The sequence below is a fragment of the Lontra canadensis genome, unplaced genomic scaffold (genome assembly GCF_010015895.1).
Source record: "Lontra canadensis isolate GAN:19392208 unplaced genomic scaffold, GSC_riverotter_1.0 scaffold12, whole genome shotgun sequence".
Lineage (NCBI taxonomy): Eukaryota > Metazoa > Chordata > Mammalia > Carnivora > Mustelidae > Lontra > Lontra canadensis.
Window position 1 is genome coordinate 29,819,595 of NW_022631006.1, and position 16,254 is coordinate 29,835,848.

Sequence of the window (16,254 nt, forward strand, 5' to 3'; positions counted from 1 at the left end):
AATGTCCCCTAAGTGAGGACCTCTTCTGCATTACACATTCTCTTTTCTATATTCAAGCAGGCTTAGTAGGAAATACAAACAGCACCACCACCCATCTCTGCTGCTGTGTATTTTCCTGATAAATAGTGCCAAATCACTGGATCAAAGATACAATGTCTCCTCAAGCTATCAGTTTCTTGGGAAAATGACAGACCTCACTGTATAAAGCTGGACACTTTCAACTTTGCTGTGTGCCTAGCTCTTTTATCTCAGATCTAGATCTTTTGGTAGTTAACACTGAAATCCACAAATGTTGGGCACCGTTGAAATATACAAGACAAGACTGAAAGTGAAACAGGTAATACAGTTACTGTCTAAAAATGGACAGGAGAGGGGCGCATGGGTAGCTCAGTGGGTTAAACTTCTGCCTTCGGCTCATGTCATGATCTCAGGGTCCTGGGATCAAGTCCCGCATTGGCTTCTCTGCTCAGCAGGGAGCCTGCTTCCCCCCAATCCCCGCCACTGCCTACCTCTCTGCCTACTTGTGATTTCTGTCAAATAAATAAATAAATAAAATCTTAAAAATTTTTTTTTTTAAAAGGACAGGAGAATTGAATCAGTTTAACAAAATTAAAAGCAGCAAATATGACTTAAGAAAGGATGAATGATTCAAATTTTTATTTTCAAATTTGTATAGAACAAAGGAACTAATCTGAATGAAAAATTTTAGTAGTCTTTAAAAAAAAGAGAGGAAGTGGCTTAAGTTCATCACCTCAATACTTCTTGATGAAAACTCATCAATGCCAATAAAATTCTATTTAAAATGCATGTATTCATAAATAGTCAGAACTTCCACTGGATCAAAATGTCCACTGGATCAAAAGAACAAAAGTCAAAGAAAAAAATTCCCCGTGCAATCTAGACAAAATGCCGTAAGTCACTTCAGAAAATCTCAATACTAGTCTTTTATTCATATAAAAGCCTCTAAAATACCAGGTACCATGGTCTACTCTCTCTGAACCATTACATTCCCATGAGCTACAACTCACCCGTGAATCTTTGCAGTACATTTCATATTGCTGAATCATCTGACGGCTGGCCAGACTGCCATGGTATACAATAGTGTTCATTTCTGTCCATGTATTGAATTCTCGCTCCCAGTTAGTAATTGTGGACAGTGGGGCAATGACCAGGAAGGGGCCATGGATGCCCACATTATAAACCTCCTGCAAGAAGGCAATGGACTGGATAGTTTTGCCCAGTCCCATCTCATCAGCCAGGATACAGTTCTGCCTGAAGATTCATCATGGAAAAAGAAAAGCATGTCAAAAGATACATCTTTTTAAAAAATACGTAAAAAGGAACTATTTCAACAGAAAAGAGATAAAAATAATTCCAGGCCAAACCTACATTTCACGGGCCTACTCTTTTCTGTACCTGTTATACCAGTTAAAAAGCAGCCAGTTGACCCCTTCCAACTGATATTCCCGTAACTGGTTCCTGTTTTTATACTCATGTGACAGCTCCAACTTCTTCCAGGCACTTGCCTGTGGACGATTCTACAAAAGAGAAAATTTGAATAAATGGGGTGAAGACACTAACAAAATTAGGCAAACTTACTAGGGAGTTCTAGGAGCTAAAATCGATTAAAAAACATGGATTAAAAACATTTAAAATATATTCAAATTCATGAGTTCATAATAAAGTTTAAACTAAAATAAAGTTGAAGAAATTTAAAAAAAAGAGGAAAACCAAAACCACTGGTCACTTTTGGAGAATGCAAGAGAACTACTTCATTATTTTGATATCTGAGAAATAAAGAAAGAAAACAAAGGATTTATCTTCTTTTCCTATATCATCTGAACGAACCTCAGAGTAACCAAACAGTACATGAATCATTATTTCCTTTTTTAGGAGATTCTAGCTAATAAATAAAAACAGGATATAATTAAAATAACATCATTTTGAAATCATTAAAGAATAGGCCTAGGCAATGATCATAAATGACTAATAATATCACAAAAGACAACCTGATAGAATCACCTATGAAATAGATTTAGTGTCTCCCTTCCCCATTTGATCAAGCCTTTAGAATAGTGATACTAATGGAACTATGTTGATGTTTTACATCTGACACTAGCCAAATGTGATTACTGAGCATGTGCAATGAGGCTACTGGCTACTATATTAAGCACAGTGCTAAAAAGTTCCAGTGGACACCACTGTTCTATATCTAACCATTTATGTAAAATGATAAAGAACAGAGAACACATTAGAAGTTTCCAAGGGGGGTGTAACTGGTAAACTTCACACTGTGGAAAACCCTAGAGAACAAACCACCTGATTTCTTCAAGAGAAATTATAAAGTAGGGGGAAACTAAAATTAAGAGACACTTGAGACACATTAACTGACAGCACTATATAGACCTTTATTCAAAATCCAATCCAAACAATTTAACAAAAATTAGAAGATAATTAGGGAAATATATATAGCAATTGGTTATTTGTTGATATTTAAAAATGGTTAAATTTTCTCAGGTATAAAAGTGGTTTTACCTTTGGACATAAACACTGAAATACTTAAAGATGAAGTAAAGGAATCTAGGATTTGCTTTAAAATAATCTGGAAATTAGTACACTATACTATTTCTTTTACTTTTGTATATGTTTGAAAATTTCTATAATAAACGCTAAAACAACTACATAAACTTCTATAAATAAAAATTAAATCATTACCTACATCGACTTTACATTCTAACTGCAAATGTACTTACTACTCTTTTGAGTTCTGGGTGTCTTGACTGAATCCGTTTAAATTCTCGAATCTTGCCCTCATCAACATCCTCTTTCAACTCCCACGTACTATCCTCGTAGGGCAGCGAGCACCATTTCACCAGGTAGTAAATTACAGGCTAGAAGAGAAAAAGCTAAAGCCTTAATAAACTGATTCTGTGTTCTCTGCTGTTATTAAAGGGTAAGAATTTTTTTTTTAAGATTTTATTGATTTATTTGACAGAGAGAGAGACAGTGAGAGCAAGAACACAAGCAGGGGGAGTGGGAGAGGGAAAGCAGGCTTCCCGCAGGGAGCCTGATGTGGGGCTCAATCCCAGGGCCCTGGGATCATGACCTGAGAGCCAAAGGCAGATGCCCAACAACTGAGACACCCAGGTGCCCCAAAGGGTAAGAATTTGACTACAGAATCAGATCACAAAGTGTTAATACCTAGAAAGTGCTTTAAAAAAAAAAAAAAAAAAAAGGCTGGGAATACCAATCATAGGCTCACCTGCTGAGGCACTGTACTATTCGTGGCTTGGATCATTTTTCCAGGCAATTTATCAGAATCTGTTCTAAGAGGCAAAGTTATACCCAGTAGTTTCTAGAACACTAAGCACTGAAACATTATGCTCATCAACCATGAAAATGCAAAAAATAAAATAAATGCTTTTCCAACATTATGTTGAATTAGGTTGAAACTGAAAGATAGGGCTCTGCTTCATACTATTATCCTGGCACCAAATTTAATACAGTGGAAGAGTGGAAGCCAGGCTACTTTCCTAAGTGAGGAACGGATTAACCCATTAGAGCAAAGCAGGGTTGAAATCCCTGGGCTTCTGAGCTTCTGTAGCTCTGACTGCAGTTGCTACTCCAAAAAGCAGTCATATGGTGAAAAAGAGATTTGCTTGTGAGCTAGGAGGTAACTAGGAAAGGTGTCACTGAAGACAGGTAACAAGAGAGAAGAGAGGAGGGGCAAATACTAAAGCTCTAACTACAGTACTGTGCTCTTATCTATGTGTTCTGCTGCAAAGGGACAGGCAGTGACCTGGGGTAAAATGGCTCCTGTTCTCACGACTCAAATTGATCACTGCCCTGACTGCATTTCTATTTTTGGTCTATATGAAAAAAGAAGGATTAGGGGTACCTGGGTGGCTCAGTGGGTTAAAGCCTCTGCCTTCGGCTCAGGTCATGATCCCAGGGTCCTGGGATTGAGCCCCACATCAGGCTCTCTGCTTAGCAGGGAGCCTGCTTCCCTTCCTCTCTCTCTGCCTGCCTCTCTGCCTACTTGTGATCTCTGTCTGTTAAATAAATAAATAAAATCTTAAAAAAAAAAAAAAAAGAAAAGAAAAAAGGATTTGATGGGGCCTAGTGTAATCAGTAAGAATCTCTAGTACCACTACACAGAATACCCCTAAAACAGCCAGCAAGAAGTCTGAAGATATAAGCACCTCAACAGAATTACAGATCAAGGAATCCCTAGAATTAATCTAGCTGCTCTTTCCCTATTTTCTTAATTATAGTGACACAGGTCATTTCCTACATAAAGCCATTTGTCCAGGTAACATATTTCCGGCATCTTAACTTACTTTTCCAAGGACTTATTTATAATCCTGTTTTCCACTATTAGGTCATGTAAAAGAATGACCAATTAAATTATTTTGGGGAGAGGGAAAATTGGGTTCACAGAATGTTGTAATCCAATATTGGAGCACAAGTTATAGCACCAGGAAACTAAAACATTTTCGTCTGTCTTGCCATTTCCGACACAGTCCAAAGATCAATTGGTTTTTTAAGAGTGGTAAGTATGTTGGTAAGAGCATAAGATGTTCAAGACTGATAAGGCTGAGATCCTAAAAATGACAAGAATTTAATAGTAGCTAACGTGTCCATTTTAAAAACTGGTCCATTCCCCACTCACCTCCTGCTAATGAACAATAAACAATAACTCCCACCCCAACCCATAGAAGCAGAAAATGTGTTTTCTAAGGCATGCTTGTCAGGATCTGAAGACAATGAACTGTAATTGGCCTTGGATGTCTAAGGTTCTGAATGACCCTAAAGGTTTCTAAAATAGACTAAACATAGAATTTTTGAGAGGGAAGACTTTTGATTCTTAGAACCCATAAGGGTGATATATGGACACATGTCATTTAGCTTGTGAGTGAGCCTAGCTCAACACTGGCACTGACATTTTAATTAAGTTCTGTTGTTTGGTACTGGTCACTGGGTAAGCAGTAACTGTCAGATGTGATAAAACTTGATGAAATGTGGCCCTACCAAGAACTTATAGTTGAAGTGAAAAGAAAGCGAGAGTTTCTAAGGGAATGGTGATTCATAGTCTAAGTATGTTTGAAATACATTTAAAAGACACAATGTTGAATTCATTGGTGGCTTAGACCTTTTCAACTTATTTGGAAAATGAAAAAACTGATTTATGAAACTGTATCAACAGGTTAGTTTTAGCACATGCAAAATCTGCTAACAGAGCTTTAGTGCAGTGATTCCCAAATCAAGCTATGTTTGACAATCTCTTGGAGAACAACTTAAAAATCCAGATCTCTGGGTCCCACCTAGAGATCTACTGAATGTGAATCTGTGGGAGTGCAATTCCATAGTCTGTTTGAAAGTACAGATTCAAATGTAGTAGACTGGTTTTAATGATAAATGAAAATGCATTCAACTGATGGTAAGTTCAAAAAGTAACTCTCAGTGACATGGAGAAAGCTAGGAGTCTGTGGAGGCATTTTTAGATTTATAAATATGAAGATTTGTGAAAAAAAAAAAAAAAAAAAGATTTGTGAAGTATCCCTATTCCTCTCCCCTTCTATAACCCTTAACCGGACGTCAGGGGTCTCCCATATAAAATCTAAGAGAAAACAAGATCAAGGTGAAGGAGTACTCGTTAATATAGCTCCTGGTACTTATAGCGCTCAGACATTTGACTTTATGAGAAGCTTTCCTTTTAGCCTCTCTCCCTATTCCCTTATCTTCCCAGTATCATTCTAAGGAGGACTCAGAAAAACTCAAAAATACCTTTTTGTCTAAGGGATTTCTCAGCCATATCTTCGTAATAAAGGATGAGCAAGCAGACCAGTAGAAATCTCTGAGACCTTCAATGTTCTACCATGCCCCAACTCACCTCCCCATTGTCTTTGTCAATACTGTGAGACTCATCCAATATCCTATCCACTTCTACATAGTCTGGATTGAAGGGTTCTTCATCCTAGAGGAGTTATGAAACAAACAGTAAGACCAAAAGATCACTGTCCAGTAAACCCAACCTTCCATCCCACCTTTACCTGGTGATCTCACTTCAAAAATTTTTCTAAAATTTTTTAGAAGGAAGGGAGTCCCCCCACCATTTTCACCATATAAAATCCTTTTTAAAAACTTAATTAAATCTGCACCTATCTTCTCACCTACGACCAGAGGAAGTGTCTTCTAACAGAGGTCATTCTCTCTGTATACTCTCTGGATTCTACCCCTTCTCAGCCTCTTAGGAATCTCTCTCCTGGATCATTCCCATAAACACACAGATATATTCTACTATTTCACATCTTAAAAAGACCTCCTTTATTCTTCATCTGCCTGCAGCTATTTTTCTGTTCTGCTTCATACCCAAACTTTCCCAAGTTTTAACCACACGGTATCCCAGGCAGGTCATCACCTCCACTGTCCAGCCACTCCACTCTGCCTTCCACTTCCTTCACACAACTAAATTACTCTTGTCGATGTTATTAATAATCTCCAAATTGCCAAATATAATGGAACATTTCTGTCCTCATCTCACTTAACCTCTAACGAAGTATTCCACAATTCCTAATTCTCTCCTTTAAAGCCCCTTGGGTTTTCTGAGACACTACACTCTTGTCAGTAGCCCTTCCCACTTTATTTTGGTTTTAGCCAATTCTTGATCACCTTCACTGGTTCTTTTTCTTCTAAATCATTGGTATCCAACTTTGGGTGGTATCTGAAAATAAATAACCAAAGACTCCAAAGAAAGATCTTAAAGAAACTTTAAGGAGAAAACTCTTCCTTATTAAGACACTTTTCCTTCTTGCTTTTCGTGACTTTGCTTCCTAATCTTTCTCCTGCCACTCTGGCATACAGTTCCTTCTCCTTCACCTGGACCTCTATATTTGGGAGAAGTCTTAAAGCCTTGGTTCTGGGCTCATATCCATGCTATTACAGAAAGAACTTTCATAAGAAAATACAGAACTATTAGAATGTATAGAAATCCCTCCCCCCTCAGGTGGCTTTAATCATTAAGGTTTTAATAACTATTTATATGCTGATAAAATCCAAATTTTAATTGCAACCTGAAAAATCCAGATTTGTATATCTGTGCTTACTAGAGATAGGTTAAGGAATTTTAAGGTTAACATAGTCTAAACTAAAAAAAATTTTTGAACGATTTTATTAATTTATTTGACAGAGAGAGAAGCAAGAGAGGGAACACAAGCAGGGGGAGTAGGGGAGGGAGAAGAAAGCTTCCTGTTGAGCAGGGAGCCTGATGCAGGGCTCGATCCCAGGACCCTGGGATCATGACCTGAGCCAAAAGCAGAGGATTTTTTTTTTTTTTTACGATTTTATTTATTTATTTGACAGAAAGAGAGCACAAGCAGGCAGAGAGGCAGGCAGAGAGAGGGGGAAGTGGGCTGTCCGCCAAGCAGAGAGCCCAATGTGGGCACTGATCCCAGGACCCTGAGATCCTGACCTGAGCTGAGAGCAGAGGCTTAACCCAATGAGCCACCCAGCTACCCTGAAAGCAGATGCTTAAGAAATGGGCCACCCAGGCACACCTAAACTCTTGATTTCCCCCAATCAGCTGCTTCTAACATCTTCGATACTTTAATAGATGCCACCTCAACCCATTTGCTCAGACCACAAACCTATCTATATAAGCCACCATACCAAGCCCTGTCAATTCTAATCTATCCATTCTATTCACTTGAAACCATTCTACTTTTAAGCCATGATATTTCCTATGTAGAAATCTTCAACTGCTTCCTTACTGCTCTTCATACTTTCATGCTTACTCTTCTTCAATCCACTCTCCAAAGTCTAGGTGATCTTTTAAGCATATGCATTTTTTTTTTAGATTTTTATTTATTTATTTGACAGAGATCACAAGTAGGCAGAGAGGCAGGCAGAGAGAGAGAGGAAGGGAAGCAGGCTCCCTGGTGAGCAGAGAGCCCGATGTGGGACTCGATCCCAGGACTCTGGGATCATGACCTAGCAGAAGGCAGAAGCTTTAACCCACTGAGCCACCCAGGCGCCCCCCCTAGGTGATCTTTTTAAAAATAAACACTGGATTAGGTCTTTGACCTGTTTGAAACAATGTAATGATTTTCCTTTTACAATAAAAACAAAATTAAAACCAGACTGCTTAAAAGGTCTGCACCGCTTCCCTAAATTTCTGATCTCATTTTGGGCCATTCACTCTCTTTTGTTCAACTGCACCTTGTTTTCAGTGCCTCACCCTGTCTCAGGGCCTTCATATATGCTATTTCCCATGCCAGTAATATTATTTACATGGATTCATAGCCTTGCTCCTATTCATAGTTCAATTCTCAGATAAGTCTTCCCTAATTATCCAAAGTAGGTGTTTCCTCCACCTCCCCTTATGTCTCCTTGTGCTCTTTCTTTTCTGGCACTTAACACAATTTGAATTATTTTTTAATATTTCTCTCTCCCCAATTAGACAGTGAGCTCTAGAAGAACACAGTCCATATCTGGTTTGTTCTCCATAAAGACTAGCACATGATAAATGATGAATAAATGAATGACTGATTTGGTTAAATGGCCTACCTATATATGGAGATTTAATTGGCATATGAGTTAGTAGAGACTGGTTCAAGAGTCACAAATTGTACATCTAGTATCAGCTGGAATGGTATTACAGTTTCATTGTACATTACAGAAATTATGTTTTAAAAGAACATAGATGAAAAAACACAACCCAATTATTACTTTCATATAAAAAGAAATTATAAAACTACATGGTCCTACTTGCCCTCTCCAGGTGATGAGAAATAGTTAATTTATTTGCAAACCTGGTGGTCTCAAGTTAGCTTTATCATATATATTCAGGCAGAACTGAGGGGTTTTTTGCTAAAACTATGCATTTAGTTCCTTCCTTCCTTCAATCTTTCTTACTAGAACTTTTTCCCTTTAGCTCTAAGAAGCTTTGAAAAAGAATCTGTCTTCTCAAGGCACGCAGTTCTATATATATGCTAATGACGACAAACCCCAATTCAGCAAAGGTATGTATACACACACACACACACACACACACACACACACACACACACACACACAAAGCTTTCAAAGCAAAATGGACAGTTAAACTATGGCTCAAAAGACCCTTAATGCATACTCCAGTGTTTATCCAGTAGTTAAGAACGGTTATGGGAGGGGTGCCTGGGTGGCTCAGTGGGTTAAAGCCTCTGCCTTCGGCTCAGGTCATGATCTCAGGGTCCTGGGATCGAGCACCCGCATTGGGCTCTCTGCTCAGCAGGGAGCCTGCTTCCCTTCCTCTCTCTCTCTCTCTGCCTGCCTCTCTGCCTGCTTGTGATCTCTGTCAAATAAATAAAAAATCTTTAAAAAAAAAAAAAAGGAATGGTTATGGGAAATCAAATCTCCTCTATCACCATTTCTTGTTACAGTGGATTAGAAATTTTAGAAAATAAATGTTCTTTCCTAATGAAACGGTTGCTTATGCCTACAGAAACCATCAACTGCTACAGATTGACATTAGAAGAAGAATGCCTCAAGTGGATGAGGTCCGTTTAAAATCCATCTTGAAAATACTTCATGAATACTGAGCAAGTCAATACCAAAATATCCTATAAACTTATAAAAAGACCTCATTTAGACCTGATAAAACAAAGCATGGGGCAACTAAATTAGGAAAGTCCAATGATCAAAATTAAGACTTCATGGCCATATACACAAAGCAAATATAAGTCTTAAGTAATCAGTCAAGACTGATAACCCCAATAATTTATGCTTCTGTGAAATAAATGATAGGCAATACCTATTCCTAATTACCTCATGGAAGAAGTGTCTCATCTGAGCCATTTTGGTTTTGAAGCGCTTTAGTTTTTGATGGATCCTTTTATCCTTCTCTAGTTGGGAGATGGTAGCCCATTCACAGTGTAGATAGGAGCTGAAGGGGATGGAAATAGCTGGTCATGCTGTGAGAAAGGGGAACTGGTAGGCTAGATTTGGGGATAAGCCAGAAGCAGGCACAATGGTTAAGTGCTTCTTAAGACTGATTTTGCACACAAATACCTGGTCTGGGGCAGGCTTGAAAGTTCACATTTCTAACGAGCACCCAAATGACGCTAATTCTGCTGGTCCACTGACCAGTCTGAGTAGAAAGGTCTTAATGTTAAATTAAGGTATCACAAGGAATCACAAGGGATTTTATCAGGAACCACCCTTACCCCACCTTCCTGTTGGGAACCAGGAAGAGAAACACAATTCCCGAACTCCTCTCCGAATAGACATTTTCCTCAAAAGAAAACAATTTGGGCTAGGAGACTATTAAAAAGGGACACATTCCCACCCAGGATGGACTATACAGGAGAACTTTTTACAACCCTGTGGGTTTAGGGTGAAAAGCTTTTTGCACAGATCACATACTAGTTCTTGTACTTGACAAAGAATTCTTCTGCCTCAGTATATTGTCCAGAAGGAAGCTGAGAAGAAAGAAATCATCGTTATTAATAACCTTATTTGTGAAAGAAAGAAGCTTTAATTTTCACTACTCATGGTAGAGCTTCATACCAATGTTCCTAGAGTGTATTAGTGACTGAGGGATTAAAGAACTAACCTAGTACTCCAATACAAGAGATCTGACAGCTGGAAAAAATAAGTCTATCCATCTTAAACAGAAAACCAAAAGAAGAGGCAATAAGACAGTTCCTATTTTCTAGGTAACTTCCCTCCACCATAACTATACTGTAGTAATATACCCTGGCATCCAAAGGTGTTTATTAAATAGAGCCTGTGAATGCAGCATTATCGGTTGACATGAAGGGTTAAGGCCTTACCTCCTTCTTCACAATCCGCATAGAAAGCACTTTGTCAACTATGGCTGCATCTTCTTCACTGGGATTCTCCTGTAGCAAAAAAATGCAGTTAGTTAACAGAGACTGTGAGGAGCAGGACAACCTCTCATATTGCTTAAGTTCTCAGCTTACCACAAAGAACTGCATGGAAGGCAAAGTCTCGCCATCTGGTTCCTGCACAGGTTCAGGGAGGATAGGCTCAGTTTTTATTGGACCAGTTACATCCACTTCTTCTTCTTCTTCATCATCTGTGATCTTTATATCCAGATCCTCTGTATATTTTTTTCGCTTAACTTGGCGGTTTGAGCGTCTTTTCTGTAGCAGAAAGAATGGTTAAAATAACTATGTAGGTATCTCAAAGAGAAAAACCTTTAAAACTATTTGCCTATAGTCATATAGTTAGATTTTACTCCAAAATCCCTACAAAAACCAAGCCAAAAAGATAAAGAGCTTATTTACCAAATTATGTGATATCAAACCATATACTTTATGTACCAAATACATATTAATTTGCCAAACTGTTTTTTCAAAGAACCAGAATCCACTTGAAAGTAACCTGGCTACTACTGGCAAGAAACTCTGGTAAAATGAAACAGGACTCTACTTGAAGGGTACAATGTGCTTTCTATAAGGAGCAACCCTGAAGTGCCAAGGTACAAGAATGTTTTGTTACTAATTTTGCTTTCTGTTTTAGTTCTAAGATTTTTTTGTTTTAATAAATAGAATCGTACTATATGATGACTATAGCATTGTTCTGCTACTTACCTTTTTGTTAACAGTACTTTTTAGGGGAGTTTTCCGCATCAATACATTTTAGATTTACGTTATTCTTTCAAGTGGTTGAGAAAACACTTTTGTAAGATTTTATTTATTTTGGAGACAGAGTGTGCATGCACATTGAACACACAACTGGGGGAGGGAAAAAGTGCCAAACAGACTCCACACTGAGCATGGAGCTGGACTTGGGGCTCAATCTCAAAACCCTGAGATGACAACCTGAGCTGAAACCAAGAGTCAGATGCTCAACTGAGTGAGCCACCCAGGCACTCGAGTAAAACATTTTTTAATTAAGTAATTTAAGTAATACTTTGTAGCTCATGATAAAAAGTTGGGAAGGATAGAGAGATAAAATTATTTTTCAGGGGTGCCTGGGTGGCTCAGTGGGTTAAAGACTCTGCCTTCGGCTCAGGTCATGTTCCCAGGGTCCTGGGATCAAGCCCCACGTCGGGCTCTCTGCTAGGCAGGGAGCCTGCTTCCTCCCCTCTCTCTGCCTGCCTCTCTGCCTACTTGTGATCTCTGTCTGTCAAATAAATAAATAAAATTTTTTTAAAAAAAGATTTTTTTCAATCATGATTATATCTCTGAAAAACCCAAACAAATTAAATGAATTATTAGACACAGAACTACAGAAATGAAGCAAACTTCCTTGGCATAAAATCAATTTTTAAAACTATCACTCTTATGTAAACTGAGCCATAAAACATAACGAAAGGAAAGATTTGGGGCACTGGGTGGCTCAGTAAAGCATCTGCCTTTGGCTCAGGTCATGATCCCAGGGTCCTGGGTTTGAGCTCTGCACTGGGCACCCTGCTCAGTGGAGAGCCTGCTTCTACTCCTCCCTCTGCTATTCCCCCTCCTTGTGCTCTGTCAAATAAATAAAATCTTAAAAAAAAAAAAAAAGAATTCTACATATAAAAACAAAAAGATTACTTATCTAAAAAATTAAATTTAGTAAGAAATATGTAAAATCTATATGAAAAAAACTTTAAAACACTCCAGGAAGCCTTAGAGGACTTGAATAATAAAATACATTGTTCTACAATAAGAAGACTTAATTCTATGTATTACATAAAAATGACAAAATAAAATTAACATAAGTTTTTATTTAGATAAGCTGATTCAAAAAGTCAAAGAGAGAAATAAACACTTAAGAATAACCAGGAAAAATAGGAAAAGTGTGCTTGGCCTTACCAGATATTAAGGACACAAAAGAGCTATACCAATTAACAAAGGTTGGTACCTCTCCAAGAAAAGATAAACAGGTCAATGAAATAATGTCCAAATACAGACTAAAATACTAGGTGGATATAGAACATGATAAAAATAGCACTTCTAATCAGTGAGGGAAAAGTAGATTATTCTATAAATGGGACTGGAAACAAATGGCTAGCTATCTAGAGGTTGAAAGAAACTAAATTACATAAAAATAAAGGATTTCCAAAATCTTTTTAAAAATCTTAAAAAGGGGATGCCTGGGTGGCTTAGTCAGTTAAGTCTGACTTTGGCTCAGGTCATGATCCCAGGGTCCTAGGATTAAGTCCCACATCAGGTTCCTTGCTCAGTGGGGAATCCTGCTTCTCCCTCTGCCTGCTTCTCCCCCTGCTTGTGTTCTCTCTCTCTCTCTGACAAATAAATAAATAAAATCTTTTTAAAAAAATCTTAAAAAGATGTAACATTTCTAAAAGAAAGTGTGGAAGAATTTTTTATAATCTGGCAGTAGGAAATAAGTTTCTAATAAATTGATCAATTTTACCTTGCAAAAAATTTGAGATATTTACATATTATAACAAAGTTGAGAAAAATAATAAACTGATGGGGAGAACACCAAATACTCCATTTCCTAAGCATAGAGTTCTTTTGAGTAACTAAGAAAAAGATCCATAACATAGCAGAAAGATGGGCAAATACCATGAATAGATAGTTAGTAGGAAAAAAACATGAATGGCTTTAAATGTAAAAAGATGCTCACACTCATAATAAATTATAACTGAAACCTAAATTGAGATACCTTTTTTCTTTTTTTGCACCTAACAGACTGGTAAAAAGCAGCAAGTGTGATCAAATACTGAAATAAGAACTTGCACATACATTGTTGGTCAGACTACACATGGGCATAACCTCTATAAAAGAAAATCGGACAATACCCTTTGGTCTAGAAATTTCACTTCAAAGTTACTACCCTACGAATAAATCTGCACATATATACAAATCTTTGTAGCATCACTTGTAATAGTAGAAGACCAGAGAAAAACCTTAGTGCCCATCAATAGGGAACTAAACATATTATAGTATAATCAAAATATAGAATACTACAGAAGAATATTCAAAAAGAATGGGTAGTTGACAAAACCAAATACTGAAGATGTGGAACTGGAACTGTCATTACTGGTGCAAGTGTAAAATGACACAATCACTTTGGAAGTTGACAGATTCTTACAGAGTTATAATGTTTATACAGGTAACTACTATGGTCTAGCAATCCTATTCCTTAGATAGGAGAAAGGAAAACCCATGTCCAAGAAGTATTAAGACTGTTCACTGCAGCCTTACTCATAATAGCTCCAAAATGGAAACAACCCAAATGTCCTTCAACAGATTTGTGGGGTTTTTTAAATTATTTTTAATAGTTACTTGTTTGTTTGTTCATAAATCTACACCCAATGTGGGGGTTTAATTCATGATCCCAAGATCAAGAGTCACATGCTCTACTGACTGAGCCTGCCAGGCACCCTTCTATTTTGTTGTTTTTAATTGCCATGCAGTATTCTATGGTACGGATTTTCAGAATTTTATTAACTATTTCTCCTCTATGGACAATGAATTTTTGGACATTTCTGCTATTACAAATATTGCTACAATACATATGCATCATTACATACTTTTCAAAGTTTCCTTCATGCATAATCATTGAGTCCAAAGTCACTGACGTTTTAAATTTTGTTACATATTGAAATACTGACTAGCTAGAAAGATTGTCTCAATACTCCCATCAACTGTGTGAAAAGCACCTTTTCCTTAACTCCACTGCCAACGCTGGCATTACCACTTATGGGCTGAATTATAACCCTCTAAGTTTTTTTTTTTTTAAGATTTTATTTATTTATTTGAGAGAGAGAGTAAGCAAGCGAGCAAGAGAGAGTGTGAGCGTAAGCAGGGGGAGGGGAAGAGGAAGAGGGATAAGCAGACTCCGCCAAGCAGGGAGCCCAACATGGGGCTTGATCCAAGAACTCTATGATCATGACCTGAGCCAAAGGCAGATGCTTAACTGAGTTAAAAAAGTGCCCCAATCCCCCAAAATTCTTATGTTGAAACCCTAATCCCTAGTACCTCAGAATGTGGCTGTATTTGGAGAAAGAGTTTTAGAGAGATGATGAAGATAAAATGAGGCTGGTAAAGTGAGCCCTAATTCAACTTGAATGGCATAATTACAAGAGGAAATGTGGACACACAGAAAGACACCAGGATATATGCACTGAGAAAAGACCATGTAAGGACATAGTAAGAAAGCAGCCTTCTGCAAACCAAGGAGAAAGATATCAGAGGTAACCAAACCTGCTGACTCCTTGATCTTGGACTTCAGAACTATGAGAAGATAAATTTCTGCTGTTTAAGCCACATAGTCTGTGGTATTTTATTATGGCAACCCTAGCAAACTAACACACCACCTTTTAAAATTTGTATTTTTGTTATTACAAAGACTTGCCTTCAGTTTGTCTTCTCGTTATTTAACAAATACTTTATCTGACCCTTTATTTTATTTAACATACACATATATAACTCTTTCTATACTGTCTTACCATGAGCTAAGCACTGTCCTAACTGCTTTATAAATGCTTCCAGTCAATTCTCCTAACCACCCATTTGGTAGGCATTATTATCTGCATTTTAGAGATAAGGAAATTGGGACACTAAGAGGTTAAATAAACTTGCCTGAAGTGACGATGTTAGTAAGTAGTAAAGATAAGAACCAAGGAATTCTTGCTGCAGAATTTATGCTCTTAATGACTATGTTATTTGTAGAATTTTTTGTTACATGTGCATAATTTTTACATTGTCAAATATATCTATCTTTCCTTTTATGACTTCTGAAAACCCCCTTAGAAAGAGAGAATTATTTATAAATACTTGAGAATGGGGCACCTGGGTGGCTCAGTGGGTTAAAGCCTCTCCCTTCGGTTCAGGTCATGATCCCAGGGTCCTGGGATCGAGCCCCACAGCGGGCTCTTTGCTCAGCAGGGAACCTGCTTTCCCCTCTTTCTCTGCCTGCCTCTCTGCATACTTGTGATCCCTGTCTGTGAAATAAATAAATAAAATCTTAAAAAAAATAATTGAGAATTATTTTAAAAACTCATCCATGTTTTACAAGAAGTTCATGATTTCAAGTTTTACATTTGGACCTTCAATTAAACTAGTATTTGTTTAAGAAGTGACACAAGAGGGGCGCCTGGGTGGCTCAGTGGGTTAAAGCCTCTGCCTTCAGCTCAGGTCATGATCCCAGGGTCCTGGGATCGAGCCCCGCATCGGGCTCTCTGCTCTGCGGAGAGCCTGCTTCCTCCTCTCTCTCTCTCTGCCTGCCTCTCTGCCTACTTGTGATATCTGTCTGTCAAATAAATAAAATCGTAAAAAAAAAAAAAAAAAAAAA

The 16,254-nt window shown here is 37.8% G+C and overlaps 1 protein-coding gene across 6 annotated transcripts in view; it reads right to left on the minus strand.

The window, feature by feature from the left end:
• The window catches only part of CHD8 (chromodomain helicase DNA binding protein 8), a 62,109-nt gene that overhangs the window by 19,332 nt on the left and 26,523 nt on the right, over positions 1 to 16,254 (minus strand). For all 6 annotated transcript variants that reach the window (XM_032857023.1, XM_032857024.1, XM_032857021.1 and 3 more), the window contains exons 6-13: positions 10,965 to 11,147; positions 10,815 to 10,883; positions 10,405 to 10,460; positions 9,808 to 9,925; positions 5,894 to 5,977; positions 2,754 to 2,891; positions 1,417 to 1,538; positions 1,029 to 1,272 (exon numbers count right to left, since the gene is read on the minus strand). In XM_032857023.1, the coding sequence (XP_032712914.1) occupies positions 1,029 to 1,272; positions 1,417 to 1,538; positions 2,754 to 2,891; positions 5,894 to 5,977; positions 9,808 to 9,925; positions 10,405 to 10,460; positions 10,815 to 10,883; positions 10,965 to 11,147 (1,014 nt within the window). The remainder of the gene's footprint in view (positions 1 to 1,028; positions 1,273 to 1,416; positions 1,539 to 2,753; positions 2,892 to 5,893; positions 5,978 to 9,807; positions 9,926 to 10,404; positions 10,461 to 10,814; positions 10,884 to 10,964; positions 11,148 to 16,254) is intronic.